General features: G+C 38.8%; 1 protein-coding gene across 2 annotated transcripts in view; it reads right to left on the reverse strand.

Annotated features, from left to right (window-relative positions):
• Positions 1-2,638: 2,638 nt before the first annotated feature.
• The window catches only part of PLD4 (phospholipase D family member 4), a 32,398-nt gene continuing 7,973 nt past the window's right edge, over positions 2,639-27,063 (reverse strand). The window contains exons 2-10 of one of the 2 annotated variants that reach the window (XM_051978258.1): positions 21,967-22,199; positions 20,603-20,786; positions 18,987-19,107; positions 17,342-17,469; positions 15,813-16,013; positions 12,773-12,912; positions 9,279-9,444; positions 6,733-6,829; positions 2,639-3,457 (exon numbers count right to left, since the gene is read on the reverse strand). In XM_051978258.1, the coding sequence (XP_051834218.1) occupies positions 3,255-3,457; positions 6,733-6,829; positions 9,279-9,444; positions 12,773-12,912; positions 15,813-16,013; positions 17,342-17,469; positions 18,987-19,107; positions 20,603-20,786; positions 21,967-22,199 (1,473 nt within the window). In that variant the 3' untranslated portion in view covers positions 2,639-3,254. The remainder of the gene's footprint in view (positions 3,458-6,732; positions 6,830-9,278; positions 9,445-12,772; positions 12,913-15,812; positions 16,014-17,341; positions 17,470-18,986; positions 19,108-20,602; positions 20,787-21,966; positions 22,200-27,063) is intronic. The other variant, XM_051978259.1, reaches the window with a different exon arrangement.

A 27,063-nucleotide genomic window follows, 5' to 3' on the forward strand; every position in this document is an offset into this window, starting at 1 on the left:
GATAGGAAGTGAAAATGTTATGTCTCTTTTAAGGCAATTTAGTTGGGAGGCACAAAAGTACCTTCTGTACCTCAGCTGATAAATGTCAGAGATGTCAGCTCTGAATTGATTGCAAGGCTTCCACTCTGCTGTGCTGCCTCCCAGACCTTATGTGTCTGTCGTTCCCATTCCATTTCCCCTAATCCTCAAGTCTATTATTCCTACAGAAACAGGTCCCCATAGTCACAATTTGCCCCCTAAGCTTCTGCTGTGCTAGCCTACAGTAAAGTTACTACTCATACAGCAGGCTTACTTCAGGCCAGGGAGATCATGATGGAGGCCCTCAAACATTTGAGTTTCTTTGTCTTCTTCCTGTCAAGTTTAGTGCCCAATAAACAATGTTTGCTTGTTCAGCCATTTTTAGTCATGTCCAACTCTTCATGATCCCATTTGGAGTTTTCTTGGCAAAGATACTGGAATAGTTTGGCATTTCTTTCTCCAACTCACTTTACAGATGGGAAACTGAGGCAAAAAGGGTTAAGTGACTTGCCCACCCAGAGTCATACAGTTATGTCTGAGTAAATGTCTGAGGCCAAATTTGAATTCTTCCTGACTCCAAGACTGGCACTTTGTCCACTGGGCCACTTAGCTGCCCATGATGTATACACAGGGAGGCCTCAATAGATATCCGTTTGATGATGAGGAGAAGGATCTACATACATAACAGTTTAAGAAGAATGAAAAAAAAAAGGCTTCAGTTAAAAAGTCCTTTGCACTTTTTTATTTGCTCCTGAAAGTCCATCTACACCTCTTTTCTATGAGTTCAGTTTTGCTCTCCTCCTTTCTTATAGAACCCCCTTTGTCCTTAATCACAGGTCTTTTAACCAAATCTTTTGACTCTAGTGAGTCAACCACCACTCTGTTCTTTGCAATAACAGTTACTGACAGGAACACTGTGAAGTGAATTAGTCCCCATTTTATAGATAAGGAAATTGGAACTTAGAGAAATGAAGTGGCCTAGATTGCCCCGGATAGCTAGGGAGTCACAAACTTGCACATGAAAAGAGGAATTTAAAGAAAGAAAAGCTGGATTTTGAGGGAGGAAATGCTAGATACTAAGACCAAACCCAAGAGTAGATTTTTAGGAAAAACTTCAATCATTTGCACTTCATAGTGGATTAGATTTTAAAACCCCTTTTTCCTATCCCTGAGAGGAATGAGATAATCTCTGAGTAGGCCTGGGAGAAAGGGACAATATGACGTCACCACCTGGATGGAGGATGTTGGTATTTACTCTATTTTCCTGATTATTTCCCATATCCCCCAAACATAGCTGAGGATATAAGGAATTCAATTCTGTCAATTTGGAGGGCCTCTAACAATTTTTCTCTGTTCCAGAAGGCTTCAGAGATTATCAAGCACTTGTTACTGAGATAAATATCTGATAAATAAGGAAATCCAATCAGGGTGGTGAAATGACAGCTTTTACAGACACACAACTAGTAAATGGTCTTAGCCAGAATTTGGATCTAGATCTTTAAGATCCAAGTTCAACCACTGGGAAAGGAATATAAACTGCTTGCATTTTTGTTTTTCTTCCCGGGTTATTTATACCTTCTGAATCCAATTCTCCCTGTGCAACAAGAGAACTGTTTGGTTCTGCACACATATATTGTATCTAGGATATACTGTAACCTATTTAACATGTAAAGGACTGCTTGCCATCTGGGGGAAGGGGTGGAGAGAGGGAGGGGAAAAATCGGAACAGAAGTGAGTGCAAGGGATAATGCTGTAAAAAAATTACCCTGGCATGGGTTCAGTCAATAAAAAGTTATTTAAAAAAAAAAAGATCCAAGTTCATCATCTATTCTAAAGAACTAGAATCAGATGTGATCATTTGGAGGTGATGGGAATTATCTGTTTATACTTCCTTGTTTTTTTTGCTGGAATTAGGTTAGTGATCACATAAACCCCCTGGGCTGAATTGCCTAGGTCAGTGGGTCACAGAATCTATACTTACATGATTGGGTTTGATGTCTCAACTGAGCCATGGGAGAGAGCTGGATGCTTTGATTGATAGAGAATAAAGATGGGTATATTAGTAACCCAAATAAAAGATGAAAACTTTATTACCTTGGTAGAGTTCTCTTAACCTTCAAAACTGTGCTAAGATATCTTGTATATGAACTTCCAATGATCTTCCCTGGCTGAGTATTTTCTTGCATCTTTTTTTAAAAAAAATTTAAATTGGTTGTTGTTTTAGGATACAGAATGATCCAGACCTGTAGTTATCTTCACAAAGTAAGGCTGGATTTTAAAGAATGGGAAAGATTCAGTGAAGTAAAAGAAAAGAATACTTTTTTTTTAATGTACAGAGGGAAGAAATGATCTGGGAAGGAACAGATCTGAATTGCTCAGGCTCTCCATGCAGAAGAAACTCTTAAAAGCTAATTGTTCAATTTTCAGTGTCTTCTGGTTAGGAGCAATATCCTAACTCCTGTTCCCAGGCATGTCAGGCTAGTTTGTTCTTAATAGCTCTTCTCTTTAAAAAGAACATCTTTTAAAAAGACTATGTTCCAGACTTGGTTGGCTTAAGCAATCAAAGAAATTAAATAATGTCAGATTGCTACCTCATTACAAACATCTTAGAAATCCACCAGGGCTTCAAATCTGGGCTTGATTTATTGTTTTGTTGATTGTCTAAACTTAAGAAAGTAAAGAGAAAATGCAGATTAAATTTAAGTAATAATTCAGATTGATAATGTAACTTAAACTTACATGTATGTCATGGGCCTCCCCCTGCCCAAGAGCTGGGAGCTAAACATTTACCAAAACATTTCTTTCCCCATGTAATGAGGAAAAAACACAGTTGGACCCATGTAGAAAGAATTGTTTTCAGAACACAAGGGCATTAGGAATATACACCTGTGCTGCCCTGTCTAATTAAAAAGGAGAGAAAAGGGAGAAGGTAAAGGGAGGAAAAAAGGAGGTGAGAGAAAGCGAGAGAGGAAGGAAAGAGGTGAGAAAAGAAAGCATAAAGAGAAAGGATGAATAAAATGAAATGAGGAAGAAGTGTGCATGGAGAAGGAAAGGGAGAAAAGAAAGAGGAGAGAATGATCACAAAATTCAGAGTTAGAAGGAGTCCTAAAATAATCTAATTCAACCATCTCATTTTATTAATTAGAAACTTGAGTCCTAGAGAGGCAGAAGAGAGGAGAGAAAACAAAGAGGAAAAGAGAGAAGGGAATCGAAGAGAGAGACTGGAGACTCTAGTTTCAGGCATGCCAGACACAGTCCTGCTGGCCAGGAAGTTCTTCCAGACCGACAGCATATGGGGACTGCCAATCCCGCTCAAAGATACTCTTCAGGTTGTCTTGAATGGTGGGTGCTGCGTGCTGGGGATCAGAGGAACTTTGGTTGATGACCAGTCCTACACCAGCTGTGTTGGTGAAATAATCCTTAGACCAATTGGATGTTCCTATAGGAGAAAGAGAATCTATCATTATTATTATAGGACTCAAAAATATGATTAGTTCTTCATCAATCACTAATGGTCCAGCATAGCAATGACTATGGTAGATTGGTGTACCATTGGCAACTAAAATTCAACAGGTATTGAAACAGACTCATCATCTTTCCCCCCAATCCCACTGCTTTTCTCAATTTCCTGATTTCTACAAAAAGCATCACCACTCCAGCTTTGAAACTTCAGAATCCTCCTTGGCAGTTTCCTTTCCCCTTCTTCCTTCATCCAATCAGAGATCAAGTCCCATTGATTCAACCTCCAGAACATGGCTTGTATTTGTCCTCCCTGTGCGGCAGTTTTGAATCTCATCTCATCTAGTCTGGGCAATTTTCTAGTTGTTACTTCTGTCTGGTTTTCTCCCTTCATAAGCTAACAAAATAACCTTCCTAATGCACACATCTGACCATCACTTCTCAATTTTCAAGGGTTTTCTATTGCTTCTAGAATAGAATACAGGTTCCTTTCATTGCCATCAAAGGCCCTTCACCATCTAACTCCATACTCCATTTCCAGACTTATTCACTCTGCCCTCTTCCTCTGACTTTTTTTTGTATCAGCTATACTTTAGTATTTTCTAACTGAGCTGCCCTATCTCACCTCTGAAAATTCTTACAGGCATATTTCCCTCTCCATCAGCTGGCTTTTTTTTCCCCTTCAAGCCCCATTAAGGGTTCATCCTTTGCATGAAGCTTTCTCTGACCTCCCTGCCTCATCTAAAAAGAGATCTTTCTTTCTTTCTTTCTTTCTTTCTTTCTTTCTTTCTTTCTTTCTTTCTTTCTTTCTTTCTTTCTTTCTTTCTTTCTTTCTTTCTTTCTTTCTTTCTTTCTTTCTTTCTTTCTTTCCTTCCTTCCTTCCTTCCTTCCTTCCTTCCTTCCTTCCTTTCTTTCTTTCTTTTTTGAGATTTCTTTCTGTTTAAATTTTCCTAACGCACACTGTCTGGATCACTTTTTTCCTATCACATTCTAACTTTTGTCATAGTTTATCTGTGGCAGTTAATTAGCTTAGTGTGGGGCAGCTAGGTAGTGCAGTGGATAGACCATCTCTGGTATCAGAAGGATCTGAATTCAAATATGAATTTACAAAGCACCTAAGCTTGTCAGCCCTTGACAACCTCTACTGGGAATTTCCAATCCTGTGATATAAGAATTACTATCCCATTTTATTTACTAGCTATGTGTGACTCTGGAAAAGTCACTTAATCTGTAAAATGGGGATCATAATAACACTTATTTCCCCAGGTTGTTGGGAAGATCAAATGAGAAAATGATTTTAAAGTGCTCAGCACAATAAGCATTATATAGATGTTAGCTATTATTATGATGACATACCCTTCCCTTCCCATTTGAATGTAAGCTCCTTGAGGACAGGCACTATGTTCTTTTTCATTTTTGTATTCTTTTTGCCCAGCAAGGGATTTTGCACACAGCTGGCCCTTCACAAGTATTAAATTGAATAAATCTCAAACAGATAATGCAGATAACACAGGAGATATGTGATAAGTGTTGATTGATTGGTGTCCTGGCCCTCTAGAACACAAGAAACATTCAATCTTTCCATTTAGATTGGAAATTCCCAGTGGAGGTTGGCAAGGGCTGACAAGGGACCTCTTCCCTGGTACAGCTGGAGTTGAGCCCAAAATTAGGCATTTCCACTAGGCCACTGATATTACTATTACTACTACTCATAAATAAGCATTTATTAGGTGCTTTGTAAATATGATCTCATTTGATCTTTACAACCCTAGGAGATAGGTGCTTTTATTATTCTCCATTTTATAGGTGAGGAAACTGAGGCAAAGATTCATTAAAGACTGTCCAGGGTCACACAGCTAGGAAGAATCCAGTTCTTCCTAACTCCAGGCCCATTACCTAGCTGCCTCCTGCTTCTACATTAAAGCAGTGTTTGCATTTCTGAAACTTAGGTGGGCAATCATGAACAAATCATTCCCCTTCTCTCATGCTTCAGTTTTCTGTAAAATGGGATAGTAATTCTTATATCACAGGATTGTTTTGAGGAACATGCTTTGCAAACTTTAGAAGGTCACATAAATGACATTTTAAACAGGCATTATCACGATCCCTATGACCACAATAACAAAACTGCATGGTAGAGTACACAAACACTGGCTCTGACATCAAAGGACTTAGAGTCAGATTCTAGCTCTGATTCTTAATACCCATATAATCTCACCTAAACATCTTATGCCTCAGTTTTCTTATCTGTCAAAATGAAAGGATTGGATTTTCAGCCCTAGATCCATGATCTTTTGAACTCCTATTTCTCTAGTACCTTATAGTGCCTTCCTCATAACAATCTCAAGAATCAGCTGGGAATTTTGTCACCCCCATTTTCTAGACAAAGAAACTGAAACCCTGAGAGATTAAATTACTTGCCCAGAGACACATAACTAGTTAACTAGGGTCTAATGAGTATCTGGATCAGGTTTAGACTCAGTTTCCACCTTGCTCCCCCAACTGCAAATTTCAGATTCTGTTTCTCTTCTGCCATTTTTCTTTAAAGTTCATTTCCTCTTCCTCAGATCTTGGTTGCTTTCCTCTTTGGATGTCCAGGTGACTCTCCTCCCTCCTCATTTCCCAGGACCTCGTTCTCCAGTCTTGTCTCAGCCAGGCACAATAGTGACCATACCTCTACCTCCACCTTCCCTTTCCCCTCAGGTCACCCAAATTTGTCCCAAGTTTTAAAATCCCAACTTGTGTCTCTGCAAGAGAAAGACTGGTTGAAGGAATTGGGAATGTTTAGTCTGGATAAAAGGAGACTTGGGAACAGCTGGCTGAAGAGTTTTCATGTTGAAGAGGAATTGGATAGAAAAACTGACTTCAATTCAGTATAAAGAAAAAAAGTACAAATTGTCAGCTGTCTAAAAATGGAATGAGTAAACAGTTATCACTGGATACTGTATGTCCCCTTGTCTGGGATGGTAGAGAGTGTATCCCCACCACTACCACTACTACTACTATTATTATTACTTCTATTACCACCACTAACACCACTTCCTGCCCAAGGTCAGGGTAGTCAGTCCTGTCTATGGCCTGGGTATTTCAGGGTATCTTGAGTTAAGAGTGATACTGTCATGGCTCTCAGCAGCTTTGTCACTCCTTGTGATCTCAGGACCATCTAAATAAGTCCACCCTGGGCAGGTAGCTCAGACCCACCAAGTGTCTTTCCCTTCTTCCTTCACCACCCTCTCCCAATTGGAGTGCTCTTACCCAGGTATGCCTTCTTCTCTGTAACTGCATACTTGCTGTGACTCACTCTGCTGTAGGGGATGTTGGAGTGATTTCCCACAGGAATGATGAATATTTTCTTTAAGGAAATAGAGATAAATAGGCTGTCACAGAGCTGGGTAGTAGACTCAGGTGCAGGGGCTCTTAATGGCAATTAAAGGACCCCAAGGGACCATAGAAATTGTCAGGTCCAACTTCATCATTGTACAGAGGAGGATACCAAAGCCTAGATGGATTGGGTGATTTTACTGGGTGATTAAGTGGCAATGCTGGCATTCAGTTTCTGAGTCTGGTGTTCTTTCCCCACTGCAGCAATCTAAAATGGAAGCTGCTGGTTTCTTTAAAACACCCACCAACACACCCGCTAATATCTTAATAGCATCGTGAGACTATGAAAAGAGGTCTGGACTTAGAGGAAGGAGATCTAGGATTTGAATCTCAGTTCTGCAATTTTCTGGCTATGAGACAATTCCCCTTCTTTAAATCTCAGTTTCCCTAATTGTAAAATGGATATAACTATATCTGCCTTGCTTCCCTCCCTGGATTGAATGAGAATACATGGAAAAGTACCACTTAGATCATAACATTCTATTATTACTACTATCACTACCACCACGACCGCTATTACTACTACTATCACTACCACCACGACCGCTATTACTACTACTACCACTGTCACTACTGTTACTACCATTCCTACTGTAACACTACTACTATTGTTACTGCTACTACTATTTACTCCTTTTACCACCTTTTACCTAACACCATCACCACCACTATTACTCCTAACACTACTGCCACCACTACTATTATTATTGCTCTTATTACTACTACCACTCCTATATCATTATTATTCCTATTATCACCATTACCACCACTGCCACCACTACTATTATTATTGCTCTTATTACTAATACCACTCCTACTATCACTATTATTCCTATTACCACCTATTACTCCTAACACTACTGCCACCATTACTGTTATTATTGCTCTTATTACTACTCCCACTCCTCGTATCACTATTATTCCTATTACCACCATTACCACTACTGCCACCACTAATATTATTGTTATTGCTCTTATTACTACTACTGCTACTACTATTACCATCACCACTACTACTATTACTCCTAACACTACTGCCACCACTACTATTATTATTCCTCTTATTACTACTACTGCTCCTACTATCACTATTATTCCTATTACCACCATTATCACCACTGCCACCACCAATATTATTGTTATTGTTCTTATTACTAGTACCACTATCACCACCACCACCAGCACCACTATTACCACTATTACTATTACTACTACTACACCATCATTACCACCATTATTACTATTTCTGTTACTACTATCATCACGAGTACTATTGACATCACCACTAGTACTACCACCATCACTGCTATTATTACTACTACTATTATTACTATTACTGCTACCACCACACTACTATCCATTACTATTATTATTACCACTGTTACCACTATTACCACTACTACTGCTTACTACCACTCCTACTAATAATACTACCATCACCACTGCAACCACTACTCTCACCCCTACCATCACTGCCACACCATTACTTCTACTACCACTACTACTAGTATAATCACAAACATCACTTCTGTTATTAATACTACTCCTGCCACCACTACTATTATTACTACTACTAGCTAATATTTATTATAGTACACATAGTAATATATGCCAGGTACTGTGCTGAGTGTTTTATGAATATTATCTTATTTGAGCCTCACAATACCCCTGGGAGGTAGCTGCTGTTATAATCCCTATTTTATAGATAAGGCAAATCAGCCAAACAGAGATTAAATGAGTCATCCATCTATTAAATGGTTGAAACCAAATTTGAATGAAGTCTTCCTGACTGAAGGCCCAGTATTCTATCAAGTACTGTCCAACTTTATTGAACTTTATCAATATTATTGTTTTGTAACTGATACATTAATAATTTAATATTAGTGGCATAGGGCTCACAGAGTAACAGAAGGATAAATCACTATGAGGACAAAACTCATTGCTTAGCTAAATTTGTTATCTCCTCAAGGGTTGAGCAACAACAGCACAGCACAGCAGACCCTCAATAACAGCTAATTTATTCTAAAGATCTTAGGCTTGAAGATGTGATCTCAGCCCCCTAAGCATGTAATTTCATAATGACAGTTTACAATCCTAACACACCTAAAGGTTTACAAACCACTTTCCTTACAAAAACCCAGTGAATTGAGTCATTTAAATCTGATTATCCCCAGTTTACAAATGAAGGAACTGAGTCTCAGAAAGATATAGTGTTTTAACTAAGCCCATACAATTAATAAATATCACAGCCAGGATTCAACTAAATTCCTATCAAACTTTTCCCTGCAGCACATTGGTTCTCTATCCAGATGGTCTCAGGGCTGTGTAAAATGAGGAGATTGGACTAGCTAGTCCACAAGACTCTACCTAGTCTTAGGTCTGGGTCAATATGAGTCTCCTATGAGCAATTCCTCACTCACCACTTCTATAGTAATATTGGTCTGGGGGTTAGTGAGAGCCTGTAGTGACCTCAGATATGGGAACATGGAGGGGTCTGAGTTCTTCCCACAGCTGATGAGAAGATGGATTAGCACATGCCGGTTGAAGGCTGCCTCCCTCAGAGCATTGTCGATGACTGGCCAATACCTGGAGGAGAAGAAGAGAAATCACTATTCTGAGGCATCTCTCACATTTATTCCCTTTTCTTTGCTCCCTAAGACTCAGATCTTTGGTCTCAGACTCACCTCAACAACTATAATATCCTCTTAACTGGACCCCTGATTTGCTCCTTCTCTTCTTTCCAATCCTTCCTGCTCACACTAACCCAGCTACCTTCCTAAAGCACCACAAGGATCCGCTCGTGCTTCTACTCATAAACCTTCAATGGCTCCCCACTTCCTACCAAATAAAATATAAATCCTGATATGGATATGCCGTCTAGTCTCAACCCATTTTTCTAGTTCTTATCTCATACTATTCTCCATATACTTTATTATTGTTGTTGTTGTTTAGATATTTCAGTCATAGGCAAAATTCTTTTTGACCCTATTTTGTTAGATTGTTTTTTTTTTTTGTTTTTTTTTTTTGGCAAAAATGCTGAAGTAGTTTGCCATTTTCTTCTCCAGCTCATTTCACAGATAAGGAAACTGAGGCAAACTGGGTTAAGTGACATGCCCAGGGTTCCCCCAGCTAGTATCTGAGGTTGGATTTGAACTCAGGTTTCCTGACTCCAGGTATGGTGCTCTGTACACTATTGTGCCACCTAGCTGCGCTATATATATATATATATGTGTGTGTGTGTGTGTGTGTGTCTCTCTCTCTCTCTCTCTCTCTCTCTCTCTCTCTCTCTCTCTCTCTCTCTCTCTCTCTCTCTCTCTCTCTCTCCATGCAACAGCTAATCTGAAGCTCCATTCTTCATTCTTATTCCTCTCCCTCTTGTCTCCATGCCTTTCTGTGTGAGACAAATCCTCAGACAAGACTGGGCTCTCTCATTCTTCGTCTTTCTCTATTGAAGTCTCTCCTTTGTTCAGGGTCCAGCTCAGGTGCCATGTCCTCCAAGAAGCCTTCACTTAAGACCCTCTCATCTAGACATACCAGGGAAAAAATCTTTCCCTGCTCAAATTTCTCATGGCAATTTTCCCAGATTTTATCACATTCTTCCCTGTTTCAGTTATCTGTATACATGCTTTATTGCCTCTGGTAGATTAAAAGCTTTTATAAGGCTTATAGGTACTATCATTTTTCATAATAGTATCCTCTGAACACAACAAAGAACCTTTCACATAATAGGTTCCTTGATAAAAATTTGTTTAGTTATTAAGAATGGAATTTGAGATGATATAATACAATGCAAAGAGCACTGACTTTAGTCAAAATACCTGAGCTCAAATATTACGTCTGTCACTTTAGATTTCAGTTTCTTCATCTACAAAATGAGAAGATTGGATTAGATAGTCTTCAAAGTACCTTGCAACTCTCAATCTGTGATACTATGAGCTAATAAGTGCCTGATAAAATTTTGTTGAGTTATTAAGGACAGAATCTGAGATACTATAACACAGTATAAAAAGCACTGACTTAAGTCAGAAGACCTGAGCTCAAATACTCAAGTTTCTTCATCTGTAAAATGAGAACATTGGATTAGATGACCTTCAAAGTCCCTTCCAATTCTAATTCTATGTTACTATGAGCTAATGATTCCTTCATAGTTTAGCTCTGCCTCCTTGTCAAAATAGCCAAGCATCAATGTGTAACCACCCTGATCTTACCCTACTCAGCCTGCTGGGGTAGAAGCCTTTACTGGAGAGCATGGGAAGCTACTCCAGTGATAGCAGAAGCTCTGCTCTTTGGGCCTTGCAGATCTCAGGATAGAAACTGCAGATGATGGCTTGTTGGTCATTCACACTAAAAGATTTATAAACTGCCAGAGGCCCTTCAAAGAAACCATCCCATCGACATATGGATCTCCCTGAACTTATGGATGAAGGAAGGCAAGGCTCTTTGGTATCCATAGTGTCTTTCTTTATGGGATGGATGGTCCAAGAAAGGACCATAGAGATCATTTTGTCTTTTTAATAGTATTGTATTTTTATGAATACATGCAAAGATAGTTTTCAACATTCACCTTTTCAAAACCTTGTGCTCCAAATTTTTCTCCTTCTCCTCCTCACCTCAGACATCAAATAATCCAATATTACTCTCTCTTTTGTAAATGAGGAAACTGAGGTATATAGATGTGAAAGACTGCTGTTAAAGTTATTAGGAAAGGGGCTGATAGTGATTGGTGCTTTCAAATTGGCTGCGAGATGTATAGCCTCGGAGTTCCAAGCCATACATGTGTTCAGACAAAATCAAAAAAGCATGATTTCCCTCAATTCATTTTTTATATTTAAGAATCCTATAGAACTAATTCCATATCCCTCAATCTGGCATCCAAAACAATCCACCTCTAATCCCAAATACGTTTTCCAACATTAGCACCGATAGACTCTAAACTACAACTATCTAAGTTGTTCGGTAGATAGAGTACTGGGCATGGAGACAGGAAGGTTCATCTTTCTGAGTTCAAATCTGGCCTCAGTGTGATCCTGGGCAAGTCACTTAAACCCTCTTTGCCTCAGTTTGCTATCTGTAAAAAATGAGCTGGGGAAGAAAATGGCAAACCACTTTAGTATTCTTGCCAAGAAAACCCCAAATGAAATCACAAAGAGTCCTGTCTGATGGAATAACGAACTCTAAACTGGAGTCAGGAAGTTTTCACTATCTCCAAATAATTCCTTATACTTTCTTGTCTCTGTTCCTCTGCTTCTACTATTCTAAATCCATGTGATATCATCTACTTTTTCTCACTTATGTGAATCCTACCTGTCCTTTTAAGCTGAATTCTAATCCCTTTTCCTCCAGGAAGTCTGCCTTGATCTACCCAACTCACATCAAGCTTTCCTGTCTCTGACTTCCCCCAGCAAGTTTGGGCAACTAAGTGACACAGTATAGAGAACCAAACTTGGAATCAAATTCTGTTTCTGACACTTCCTAGTTGTATCATCCTGGGCAGATCATTCAATCTCCCCATTTGTAAAATGGGAATAATAACAGCACCTACTTTCCAAGTTGCTGTGAGAATCAAATAACATGATATTCTTAAAGTGTTTTGCCATAAGAGCGTTGTAAATGATAGCTATTAGTATTAGTATTTACTCAAAAGGTATGTGAATGTCTGATGCCTGGTATTACTGACTTTAAGTGGGCAAGTCTGGTCCTGCCAATCAGATCATGAGTTCCTCAAAGGCAAAAACTATCTTGCTCCTTCTCAGTCTTTATACAGAACAGAATCTCCCTCAAGTCAATCCTCTTGTAGAGTTGCAACTCTGCCAAAAAAAGACTTTTCAGAGTTATTTTAAGTGATGGGGGAAGGAGAATGAAATAGTCCTTCCCCCATCACTTAAAATAATTCTGAAAAGATGACCATCCGTACTTGACTGGGTGTTGGAAGCGACTGGTGGGGAAATATTCCATTACTGAAGCATAGAGGAACTTCTCAGCACTCCAAATCACCCTTAGCAGAGCCTCTAGGTCCTTGGTCCGGCCGCTGGGGCAGAGTATGGGTGGTGAGGCCTGAATAACAGAGAGAATATGTGAGTGAGAGCCTCCCACCCTCTTAGAAGCCGGGGATATATTCAAATCCCAAAGGTCTCTGGTATAGGAATGCTTAATCTTTACTTATGTCAGTTTAGCGAAGCCCATGAAACCCTACTCAGAATAATACTTTTAAATGGATAAAAGACAGAATTACAAATGAAGCTGAGTATAAAGATAATAAAAATGCACATATAAAGATGAAATAAAGATGTAAGACAGAGTTTCCCCCCCAACCAAATTCCCAGACCCCTGAATTAAGATTTCCTGCTCTAGTCATAGGCCGTAATAACTGCCTGGCATAGACTCGCGTATGTGGACAGAGATCTTCTGGTGGTGACTGGTCAGTCGCAGGGCTTTACAGCTAGAAAGTTCCAGATTAATCTTCCCAAATGTTGCATAGGATCTCACATCCCATGTTTTATCATACTTTTCCCTTCCTCAGAAACCTTTCATGGCTTCCTATGGCTATCAAAAGATTTCCATCAAAATTTGTTTTTATCAAAAAGAATAAAAAAATTTAGAACTGAGCCTTGGAAATCATTTTGTCCAATCCCTTTCCAAGCCCTAGTACATATGGTGCACCCAGGACCAAAATTTGGTAGATAAGCAGTTTGTCAGTCAAGACCCTTCATGATACAGTTTCAGCTGGTCCTTCCGGATTGCCTTCTAGACCAATATTTCACAGCTGTTTCTCATCTATATCTACATCTACTAGTCAAACTGAAAGACACATTTGGTCACAGACACTTTTCATTTTTCTGATTCCTCACCATTCTTTGCATAGTTTTTCATTTCTTGAAAGTTGTCCATTCCCTTCCTCATTTCTGGGGAATTGCAAATTTTCCCTTTAAAGGCCAAACTCCAATGTTGTCTTTCCAACAAGTCTTCTTCGATCCCTCAGAAAGAAATGGCTTCTATCCTTTCTCTTAACTCTATAATCCTTTTTCTAGGGTTCATACACAAATCCTTGATGGATGTACCTGAGCTCCATGATTAGATTGTGAGTCATAAAGAGAGGAACTGAAATATTCTATTCTAGTGGTGGGCAATTAATTTGGAATGAGAAGACCTAGGTGAGCATCCTAGTTCTGCCTCTCACTCCCTGTGGAAATTTGAGAAGGCCACTTCACTGCTTGACCAGATCCAAAGAGTTGTCATTAAAGTAGGAATAATGGAGAGAATTACAATGAAGCAAAGAGAGAGCAATGACTTTTTAGAAGTAGATGTCTAATGGCACATGCAAGGATCTGTGCTTGGTCCCATGCTGTTTAACAATTTTGACATTGACAGATAAAAGCACAGATGGTATGCTCATCAGATTTTTATATGAAACAAAGTTTAAGGGACAAAGCTGACACTCTAAATGATATAATCTAGGATCTCAATTGGCTAGTGAAATTTAATAGGGATCATAATAATAAAGGTTCATTTTTAAAAAAGATTTTTAATGTAAAGTAATGTAAAGCTGGATTCAAAAAATCAATTCATAAGTAAGTTTGAGCAGCCTGAAAACTTTAAATTTGAGTCAAGGGTGGTCCCCAAAAGTTAATGAGACCATAAGTGGCATTAAGACAGGCTAATGTCCAGGATTAGGAAGGCGATAGTCTTTTTCTACACTGTTTTAGGCAAATCATATGTGGTGTGTCACATTCAATTCTGGATGTCACATTTTAGGAAAGTTATTCATAAACCAGCAAATGTCCAGGAGAAGGTGACCAAGATAGTGGTGGATTTCCAGAGAATGTATTATGAGGTTTGGCTGAAAGAGATGGGAGAAAAGTTGAAAGGAATCTCAGAAACTACATGGGGTAACGCTCATCTGATTGAGAATCTCCCCTTCAGCACTGCCAATAAGTGATTATCCAGCCTTGGACTTGACCTTGGAGACTAACACTGAGGGGAGACATCCCAGGGGTATTATAGTCCTTTTCAAAGATGTCAGATGGAAGAGAAACTAGGCTTATTCATTGTGGTCCCAGAGGTTAAAGTGGGAATAATGGATACAATTACAACAAAGCAAGGAGAGAGGCTTATAATAAGCACACAGTAAGTTCTGAATAAATGATATTGACTGATTAATTATAAGATCTACCCAATAGTGGAATTACATGAAATATCTGTGATTGGTCATGATTGAGTAATGCATGTCTATATCATAAGACATTTCATCCTTTGACTTTAGGTATTTTCTCAGTCTGTCCTTCATACCTAGAATGCTCTCTTTATTCATATCTGCCTACTGACTTTCCTGGCTTCCTTTAAGTTCCAACAAAAATCTCATTTTCTATAGGAAGCCTTTCCTAATCCCTCCTCATTCTAGTGCCTTCCTGCTCTTATTTACTTCCTGATATATATATATATATATGTAAATAAAACACTGTTTATTTCTCATTACATATTTACATATTTATATATAAATAGACATATTTACTTCCTGAATAGATATATATTTATAAATCTCTATCTGTCTACCTACACACATACACACATACACTCTTGAGAGATAAAGCATTCCCCTCACTGTTAGCCTCCAAGGTCAAGTCCAAGGCTGGATAATCACTTGTTGGCAATGCTGTTGGGGAGATTCTCAGTCTGATGAGGGTTGCCCCATGTAGTTTCTGGGATTCCTTTCAACCTTGAGAGTCTGTAGCCCTGTTTGGCCCTCAGATTTCTCCTCTGAAAATGACTGGAGGATAGATGAGATCTTTTCCTCTCACGTAATGGTTCGATGATCATTGAAGGGCCAAGCCAAGACTCTGCCTGCCATACCTGCTCAGCTGGGCCTTGTGCAGGGCAATCAGATAGCAAGTAAAGAAAGAAAATGTCTAAGAGGAAAATCACCTTCTTCCAACTGAGTCCTGTGGCTTTCTACTTACAGAGAAATAGGCAGTAGTGACCATCTTATCAAATGTTTCCTGTAGGGGATGATGCCAATTGATATTTGTGGAGTAGTTCTGGGGCCAGGGTTTTGGGATGGTGGCCCCAGGGACCCCCAGGACCCAATATGTCTGGAATGTCTTCTCAAGGTCGTAGGCAAGGGAGCTGCAGTTATAGATGATAACACCAAGTTCTTTCACCTGTAGAAATCCAAGAGATAGACAGAAAGAGATTCAGGGAGCATCCAGAGAGTCTGGAGCTTCTGATCCAGGGTAATATCTGGTTCTATGCAGAAACCCTGCCAAGTCTTCAAGACCCAATTTCAGTCCTATCTCCCCTGGGAACCTTTATCTCTTTCAGATTGCTCAGAACCTTAAGTGTCTGAGCCTTAGCTCTGGACCCTCCAGGTCAAGCTTTTCTTTCTGACCAGAATAGGGAATCACTGTGGTCATCTTGTCTGGGAAAAGATCTGGGCTCACAGGCTGAATCCAGCAAGGCATAATCCCATGTGTGAGGATTCTAGATCCCTCAGTTGACAAAAGAATTATTTTCAAATTATTTTAAGGTTTACAAAATGCTTTCCTCATGATATTCCTATTTATTTGTCATTGCCCTTCAGTCATTTCAGTTGTGTCGACCCTTTGTCACCCCATTTGAGGTTTTCTTGGCAGAGATTTGCTATTTCTTTCTCCAGCTCATTTTACAGTTGAAGAAACTGAAGCAAAATGTTAAGTGATTTGCCCACAGCTAGGAAATGTCTGAGGTCAGATTTGAACTGTCTTTCTGACTGCAGGTGCAGTATTCTATTCACTACACCACCTAGCCACCCCCATAGGTAATGCAAAAAATTATTTTCCCCATTTTATAGAAGATGCACAGAGGTTTATGTGGTTACAGGAATTTCATCTTAATCTGGGTTTTCTAAATACAAATCTAGCTTTTGATGAGGATAAGGATGAAGATGATGGGCTCTATCAAGTTGCCTTTCATTGCAGAGCTCCTTGAACGAATAAGCTTCCCATCTCATTTAAAATCAGATTCAAGGGGCAAAAATTTGATCACAATTTCATAGTAGAAAGAGACTAGATTTGGAGTCAGAAAACCTGTAGTAGAGTTCTGGATATGCCATTTATTATATTATTAAAATTATTATATAATATATAATTTTTTGTATTCTATTATATAATATATTAGTATTAAAATATTATGTAATAATTTTATTATATAATATATTAATATAATTATTCTAGTATATATTATATAATGGTATATCCAGGATTCTGATATAGGTCTTCTGACTCTAAATCACTCTCCTTTCACAAATTTCAGTAGCTATAAAATGAGCTATTGGGCTATTTTATTTCTAAAGTTGCTTTTAAATCTAACTCACATAAAAGCTTTCTAGGACACCTATTGAATATGCCCCATCTATACTAGGTATGAGGAAGGCCCATCTGAACCCCAGCTCTCCACCCTCTTTTCTTTTCCTTCTAATTCTTAATAAAGTTTGCAGTAGATAGCCAATCACCTGAGTCAGGGACCGCCAGTCCATGTTGGCACTGCCCAAGTACACATGCTTCATGTCTACAATCCAGAACTTGGAGTGCAGGACACCATGGGTCAAGTGCTTCATTGGGATCTTCCTCACTTGTGCTCCTATTAGAGAATGTAGGGGGCATAGATGAGGATCCCCAACACACTCAAATTCCTCCCTTAAGATGGAAGTACTCATGTTACACCTCTCAGATCAGCTAAGATGACAGGAAAAGATAATGACAAATGTTGGAGGGGATGTGGGAAAACTGGGACACTGTTGCATTTTGGGTGGAGTTGTGAAATGATCCAACCATTCTGGAGAGTGATTTGGAACTATGCTCAAAGGGCTATCAAACTATGGATACCCTTTGATCCAGCAGTGTTTCTACTACATCTGTATCCTAAGGAGATCATAAAAGAAGGAAAAGGACCCATATGTGCAAAGAGATTTGTAGCAGCTCTTTTTGTAATGGCAAGGAAGTGAAAACTGAGGTGAATGTCCATCAGTTGTTAGTTATGAATAAGTTATGGCATATGAATGTAATGGAATATTATTATAAGAAATGATCAGCAGACTGATTTCAGAAAAGACTTACATAAATTGATGCTTAATGAAATGAACAGAATCAGGAGAACGTGGTACAACAGTAACAAGATTATGTGATGACCAACTGTGATAGACTTGATTCTATTCAATAATGAGGTGATTCAAAGCAATTCAAATAGACTTGCTATGGAAAGTGCCACCACATGCAGAGAGAAAATATAGACTGAATGTGGTTCAAAATATAGTATTTTCACCTTTTTGTTGTAGTTGTAGTTTGTTTGCTTGTTTTTTCTTCCTCATTTTTCTTTTTTGGTATGAATATAGAAATATATTTAGAAGAACTGCACATGTTTTATCTATATCTGATTACTTGTTGTTTTAGTAAAAGGGAGGGATAAAAATTTTGAACCCAAGGTTTTGCAGAGGTGAGTGCTGAAAACTATCTTTGAATGTGTTTAAAAAAAACTTAATAAATAAACAGCACTTACCAATATAAAAAAAGATGAAGGCACTCCCCAAATATTAATGTAACTGAGTATTCAGAAGTAGAAATAAATAGATCTAAAACCTGAATTTAAATCTAAGTCTAAATAATTTGGGAATTACAGTTCAGAGAAACAGCATTTTCCTCTCTATCCTAAGAAAGACTCGGACTGTAAGCAAGCTGTGAGCTGGTGGACTGGACTTTGGTTCTAATAGGACTTTTGACTTAGTCTGAAAAAGAAGAAATGAGAGATGTGATATCCAAAGCAGTAACTCTTTTTGGTCTTCAATGAAGTCCAAGGCTGACAAAAAGTAGGATCATGGAAATGTAAGAAAATGCTTTTGTCCCTTTCAGAATTTTGATAAGATTCTTGACCCTAACACAAACCATGTGATGATGCCTTGTAAAAATGTGAAAAATCACACCAGAACCAAGATGTTGGGAAGGAACTTTAGAGACTATTGAGTCCAAACCCCTCATTTTTCATTTTGGAAAATACAGGATGTCTGAGGACTACCCAATTAGTTAATAGTAAAGCCTGGACTAAGACAAAATTCTAGCTCAGGGAAGTTGCTGGGAGCTGAGGAAGGCACCTTGAACCTCTACCTTTGCTCATGAGAACCTCCAGATCAGTAGAATTCACAGCCAGTGTTGGGTCACTTGTTGCAATAGTCAAAGAGACATTCCGGGCCAACAGAGTCTCCAGTTTTGCCAACAGTTCTTCCCCCTGAAGAGCAGAACCAACGTGTAAGCAGATGGGAGTAATGACTTACTTTCAAATCTAGGATAGTTCTGCAGGTGCAAGCCAGCGAGGCAGTCTTAGACCACCCAAAATCAGAGCTCAAAATGTCTTCTACTTTTTTCTTCCCTTGTTAAACTGCTAGGGTCTCAGAGCCCTTGTAAGCAACAAAAGTTTCCCTCAGGGAACTCATATGAGTCATGCTTTTAGTCACTAGGTTATAATTAACCAAGCACTTTTTTTTTTTGTAGAAATGGAATAAATAATGAGTTTTACTAATCACCTTGATTTGCTTGAGTTCCCTTATTATCCAAGAGAGGCTGAAATGTCCTGGAAATCACAATCAACCAAGCAGGAGGCAGAATGAGTGCTGCTCAAGTTTGACACACCAGAGATCCTTTGCATTGTCCACTGGGTGAACCCAGAATACCTCTCTGGGGCAGCTCAAACTAGTTCATAATAGCCCCAAATGGATGGAGCTTGCACAAACATTCTGGTTAAAGGTACTCTGTATTCTTCTTATTCTCCTGCCTTTTGAAACATCAGACAAGGTTCTGCTGCTTCATGTGTGTGTGTGTGTGTTGTAGCCACCCAATAAATGTTTCTGGGTTTAGCAGTACAACTGTGCCTCTATTCTGTTCCTTTGGTCAGGTGGACATTGTACCCCCCAACTAATCAGATTGCCAATTAATCAATGTATACTCATATATAATATGTAATATATATTATATATAATAATAATAAATATGTAATATATAATATAATATCAATATATATTCTTATATATTAAAATAGCCTCAGCTAAGAGATAGTTTGCCACGTAAATCTCATGTTCAAAAGTCAATCTGCAAAGCCCCTAAATGCAGGGCCTGCTTCTTTGTTCCTTCTTTGTCTCCCCCAGAGCTGGAATTCCTGGATTTGTCCTTACTGTGTATTACAACAGCAGAGCAGCTACATGGGAACTCGGTATGAACTGAACTGACTTTAAATGAAGTTGGAAGGCTGAAGGATGGAATGAGGTAGATTTACAGAGTGCTCAGGCAAACAGGAACCATGTACAATGGTTGGATTCAACATCCCAGTAGCCATGATTGCCTCTTAGTCACTGACAGCTCTTGATTCTAATTCTTAACAATGACCTCAAAATGGGGAAGGTTGGGTTCCTATCTTACCTCTGCTATTTGCTAGTTTTGTGACCATGTCATTATCTTGTTAATTCTCATTTTCATCACTTCTATAAACTAGACTAAAAATGTCTGTATCTACCTCATAGGTAAAGGACAATGAGACAATGTATACAAAAGAATTTTGCCAATCTAAAGAGATACATAAATGACAACTATTATTATAATTCCACAATCTCCTCTCTCATCCAGCTTTGGCTTTTTCTGGATTTAGGAAGTGGGTTCGAGAGAAGGATCCTAGAAGTGAATGTATTCTTTCTTTCAATGTCTGACCCGCTCAGTCTGCCTAGTGCACATACCGGCTGGGAAGAAGAATCGTTGGTCCCAATGTCAGGTCCCGTGAGGGACCAGTAGTAAGATGCGATATGTACACTCTCCTGTGCAGAATCCAGGAGTGCCATCCAGGACTGAATCAGGGGCTGGGCTGCTGAGTGGAAAGATATGTAAGGCAGATCCTGAGGAATGCTCTCCACAAGGTCAAACCTGCAATAGAAACAGCCCAAGTTAAATTAAACCCTCAATTCCACATCCCCACGTTTTATTCCAGGACACACACAGGAGGACCTCCTAGAACTACGGAGCTACATCTTTATTCTCTTCTGAGCCCAGAATCACTAGGCAGACATGGGAGCCACAGTATCATGAATGAGGAAGATGATGGGACCACTTCTTTCCTGATCAGATACCATATAAAGTAGAATGTACAATTAAGCACATTTTAGAAGAGACACTAACTAGTTGCCCACCAGAGAAGGGATATCAACATGGGAAGAAGACTAGAGACTTCAACTGTGATTGAAGAAACTGTGGATGTCTAACTCTGGTCAAGAGAAGACTTAGGAGGAGACATAGTCATTATCTTCAAGTTTTTGAAGGCCCATCATGAAGAAAATCAAATTAGACTTCTATTTGAGTAAAACTAAGAGAAAGTTACAAGAAAATAGCTTTTAAATTTATGTAAAAAAGACATCCTAACAATTAGAGGTGTTCCCAAATAGAAGAGGCTGCTTATAATAAAATGGAGTCAAAGGAAGATCCAGTTTCAGCTCTGCTTCCTATTATCTCTGACAAGTCGGAAAATGAGGAGGCAGGAATTGATGATGTTTAAAGTTTTATATGATTTTAAAACCCATAAGCTTTTGAGAACTTGAGACTGCCAAGGTCCCATTACACTTCCAGATTCTGATATTCTAGGATGATCACCTGAAAAGGAGGAACAGACTCCAAGAGGTACAAAGGTGCTATTTTAAGTACTGAGGAAGATGGGGAAGTGGCTATTTGAGACCAAGAGGTATGGACATGGATTTTCCTAACTCCTCCCATATCAAACCAGAAATCTGGCTCATTCTCTGGTTTCCATTGTGGTGACTGGGAGAAGTCAGTGAAGCCAATTTTTTTTTAAGTTTTCCTGTTCTTGGGCTAGTGGAAAGTATAATGGGAAAAAATGTTGGGCTTAGAATCAGCAGAGATTTGGATTCAAATTCACCCCTGATATTGGGCAAGTTTTTTTAACTTCCTAGTACCTATACAGTGGGGATAATAATGTGAAGCAAATAATTCATAGACTTGTTGTGAAGATCAAATGAGTCAGTGTTAGAGGTAAAGTAGTAAAGAACTTTGTAAACATTAAATTGCTATATAAATGTCAGCTATTAGCACTTACTTGCATGAGTCATTGTAGCTCCAGGCCTCCTCTTTTACAGTTTCCTCTTCCAGCTCTCCTTCATTTGGCTGGCCCTCCTCAGCAAACCTCTCATTGTCCCATGGTCCATATATTACAACCTCTTCCTTTTCTAACCCCAAATTCAGGACTGGAGGGAGAATGACAGGCCTTAGGAAGAGCATGAAAGCTACAGCCAGGAGCCAAATCATAGATATTGTCCCAATAATATGGAACTAGATAAAAATTTTAAAATGGGGAGGGAGTAAGAAGGAAAGGGAAGATACAAAGAAAATAATAGAGAAACCACAAGTTAGTGAATGAGCTGATAAATCCTTCATGCTAAGATATCAATATTTGATAACAGTTTAAAATGTTCCTTGATTTCCCCCTGAAGGAACAGAAACTTCTGAGGTTTTATGGATAGAATTTAGAGGACCATAGCTTATGGAATTTTTGAGGTCATATAGTCTAACTCTAGACCATCTAATTCAGGACTTCTTAAACTTTTTTCAGTAGCAACCCCTATTTGCCTGAGAAATTTTCAGGTGACTCTGAGTGTATAGGTCTATAAAATAGACATAATATCAAATATTTACTGATAATAAATCATCATTTCACAACCTTCACCTTCATATACAAGACCCCATATGGGATTGTGAATCACAGTTTAAGAAGCTGAGATGTTCAACTTTTATTTTACAGATAAGGAAACTGTCCTTGAAGAAAGAATTGGCTTGCCCAAGGTCAAAAAGATAGTAGGTGAAAGAGCTGGAATTTGAATTTTGATATTTTGACTCCTAATCCAGAACTCTTTCCACAGTAATGCAAGGCAGAGGGCCTCTGCCAGTTGCTTTGGTCTCTTGCCCTTTTGACCAGCATTTCAAAAGAATTGTTTCTTATACATCATTTGTCCAAAGCACATATGTACTGGTCAATGGCAAATTGTCACTATCACAAAACTTTGATTATCAAAGGTCCTTATTTCTTGAAACTTTGAAGCATAAAAAAAATTCTCCTCCTATTTCTCTCTACATCCTGCTCCTCCCCCTCTCCCCTGACCTTCTTCTCTCCATTCTTGGAGCCAATGAATGGGGCTGGAGATGGCAGAGCATACAGGTATAGAAAAAAGTCACTTTTCCTTCTGTTCTCTAACTAAGGTTGGAAAATACTAATGCCTGAGTACTGTCTTAGGAGAGTCCCATCCTATGGCCAGCTCAGCAGACACAGAACCCTCTTTTTACAGATGAAGCAATTGAGGGTAATGTGGTTTGCCAAAGGTCACAAAGATAGTAAATAGAACCATCAGGATTTGAATGCAGGACTTCTATCTTTAAGTCCTACTATATCACATGATTGTAAGAGACATCCCTGCTCAGGTACAGATTGTGCAAATGCCCTTTAAGGTCCTTCTAATATCAACATCCCAGCTAGGGATTTTTCCCCTTGATTTCATGTCCTACCAAGTTAGAAAAGATCTGAGGCTTGCTGATGAATTATTTGTCTGACATCCAAAGCTAGGTTAAGGGTAAAGTTACTTGTTTCCGGTCTCTCTTTCATATACTGCACAGTCTATCACATACAACATGCTACCTCCTCACTGATCCTGTGCACAGACTGTCCACTGTTTGTAGATGTTACTCCTTACTCCTGCCTCTTAGAATTCCTAGTTTCCTTCAAAGCTGGAAGAAAGCCTCCAACCTTTCCCAATATCTTTAAATGTAAGTCTTTCCCCTTCCAGAATTTGCATTTCTTTTGTACATACTTATGTAGGGCCCATCTGATTCACTCCTCAGCTCAGACTCCTAGATTAGGTTGTCAAGAAGGTAGATACCACCATATTCAAGATACTTTGTAGTTCCATACTCCTAAAACTACCACTCACTACTCTCCACTGGTGCTATGGTGAAGAGTGGGAATAATACAGCTTTTGAAGTGAATGATCCTGGGATAGTGGATAAGCTACTTCCTAACTGATCCTCAGTGTCTTCTGTAAATGGATCCTTGACTTGGCTCCTTGTTCTGATTGAGAAAGAAAAATTTCTGCTGTAACAATTATTGTGATTATATTATTTGTATTTCTAATTTATGAAATAAAACAAGCATTTCTGTAGCATAGTACAATTAAAAAGCGGATTGCACATGAAATTATAAACTGATAGCTATTCCTTTCAAATACATAACAAAATTATCATGTAAATTTCTTTTTTTTCTTCCCTTCCCCTCCAATGATATCTACCATTAAACACAATTAGGTGCATAATATATATGTACATATATATATAATATGTTATGTATATGTAGATTTTTTTTCTGTACATATTTCTACTTATCAGTTCTTTCTCTGGTTGCAGATAGTGCAGATAGACCTTTATAATAACTAATTTGGCTATTTATAATAGTCAAAATAACATTAGTTTAAAGTTACCCTTAAAACAATATTGCTGTTACTGTATACAATGTTCTTTCAGTTCTGTTTATTTTGCTCTTCATTATTTCATGCAAGTCTTTCCATATTTTCTAACATCATTGAGTTCATCCTTTCTTATAGCACAGTAGTATTCCATTACAATCATATTTCACAACTTGTTTAGCCATTCTCCAATTAATGGACATCCCATTTTGCCACCACAAGTAAGCTGCTTTAAACATTTTAAAACATAGAAATTTTTTGCCTTTTCCCCTAATTATCTTTGGAAATATACCAAATAGTGCTATTGCTGGGTCGATATTATTGATATTTGATAGTGACATAGCCAGGACCTGAATTCAAATCCAGTCTCAGACAATGAATACTTACTAGGTGTGTGACTTTAGGCAAGTCATTTAATCCCAATTGCAGAGAAAGAAGGGGAAAAAAGAGGAGGAGGAGAAGGAAGAGGACAGGAGAGAGAGGGGAAGAGGAAGAAGAGGAGGAGGAGGAGGAAGAAGAAGACGAGAAGGAGGAAAAGGAGAAGGAAGAAAAGAAGATAAGATTCAAGAGAGATCTAGGTTAGTATTCAAGAGTTGAGCTGAAGAAAAGACTGCATAAAGTAGAAAATGGATTTCAAGGGATGGCAGTTGTGAAATTATGAGTTGTCTTGGTGGCCTTTGTTCCTTCATGATTCCCATTTCTCATCTGTATATATTAGTAGGAGAGTCCAATCAAATTACTTGGGAGGCAGGAAATGTTTTATAAGTACTGTTCTTACTATGTGATTTTAGTAAATATCGTTGCTAAAAGCTAAACTAAAAAAAAAAAAAAAAAAAAAAAAAAAAAAAAAAAGACATAATCAGGTCTCAAACATGCTCCCTATTCCCAGTTCCCAGGAGGCTGAAGTCTCTCCTGGCTAAGAGGCTCATTTGAGCAGCCAAATACTGTAAGATCAAGGGCCAGGGTCTTGAAAAGTTGCTCTCCTTGGGGTCTGAGATGACAATATTTCACCCTCCCTGCTCAGAAGAAATCTGCTTGGGGCAGAGGGTTAGAGGGAGGTGGTGGACAGAAGACCTGAATACTCCCCAAAGGAAGGGGTTTGCTAATCCACTCTCCCTAAATTGTAATAATTGAATCATTCTTCTAGCTCAAAAATTGTTAGGGACTCTCCAGTGCCTAAACATTAGTGAAATTAATCTGGTATTTAAATCCCACAGCAATTTGACTTTGATCTATTTTCCCACAATTCTTCACTAAACTTCTCTGTTTTCCGGCTACCTGGGAAACCTTCCTGACTTATACCCCAGGCTTTTGTAAGAGGTGGAAACCTGAGGCAGGATTGAGCTATTGGAGCAAGGGTGGGGTAACAGTTGATTCAGCTGAGAAAACATGGCTAGTTTGGGCTTGACAACCACCTGCTTAGCCCTTTACAGCCACACCCAGTTGTGTTTCTTTTCTTCCCTCCACCCATGGGGAACCCCCCTCAGCTTTGAACTTGATGTTTGCAAGGCAAATCCTTGTTCCCAAAAATGTTCCAGGCTAAGTATAGCAGGGACCATTCAAGTGTCAGATCACTGACTTGAAGACATCAAAAGATGAAGAGGTTAATTGGTAAGAACTCATACGATTTGGGCTTTTTCCTCAGTGTCAAAAACAATGACAAACTTTAGGACACACACACACACACAACACACACAATTATGACCAAGCTCAATCCCCAGAGAAGTGAAAAACTGCACCTCCCTTCCCCTCTTTGCAGAAGTGAGGAATTGTTGCTATGGAATATTTTATACATTATCCAATATGATAGATGTAATTGATTCTTCTTTAAATCTTTGTTACAATGGATGATAAATGAAAATTGTGACTAAAATAAGATCTGATTGGAAAAAAAAAGAAACCTCTTATATACAGTGTATTTCCCATAGGCCCTTATAGACCCTTACACACACTCACAAAATGCTTTCTCAATCCCCACTTCTCCCAAACTGATCTTTCCTTCAAATGTCTCTTATCACTTTGCTGGATCTCTCCTTGGTCCTTATAACATTCTACCTTGTTGCATATGTATTCTTCTGTCCTTCTTAGAACATAATAAGAACTATCTTGAGGAGGCATATTGCAAATATTTTTCCATAGTTTATACCAAGCATTGGGCCCTGAATGTTGAATTCCAAGAGTGAGTTGCTGAGATGAACAAGATCCTTAGCCTAGGTGGTCTTTTGAAGCTCAGGATAGGGAAGAGAAAGAAGAGGGAAGTGGTTTTGGTCTTGGGTTGCCAACTCCAGTTTGATGGGGGAAAACTCTCATCCTTGGGAAAGAATCCTGGATTTAGAGTCACATTCAAATCTTGGCTCTGAAAATTACTAGCTATTATACCCTGGATGAGTCATTTTCTAGTTTTCTGATCTTTAAAATGGAGAATACATTGACATCCTCTGTCTCATAGTTGACATTGTAAGGAAAGTGTTCTATGTTTGTTTATTCATCCACATTTTGTCTGTTTCTACCATCCAGAGGTCTTTATCTACCACCTCTTTAAGAGTCCCATCTTGATTTGTGTGTCGAATGGGAAATGCATCTTCCAGACTAGGTGTCTTTCTGTAAAGGAAGCATTTTTTCCCCTCCTTCCCCACACCCCCTCCCCAGATGGCAGGATGACCAGTAGATGTTAAATATATTAAAGT

Source organism: Antechinus flavipes, chromosome 2 (assembly GCF_016432865.1).
Source record: "Antechinus flavipes isolate AdamAnt ecotype Samford, QLD, Australia chromosome 2, AdamAnt_v2, whole genome shotgun sequence".
Lineage (NCBI taxonomy): Eukaryota > Metazoa > Chordata > Mammalia > Dasyuromorphia > Dasyuridae > Antechinus > Antechinus flavipes.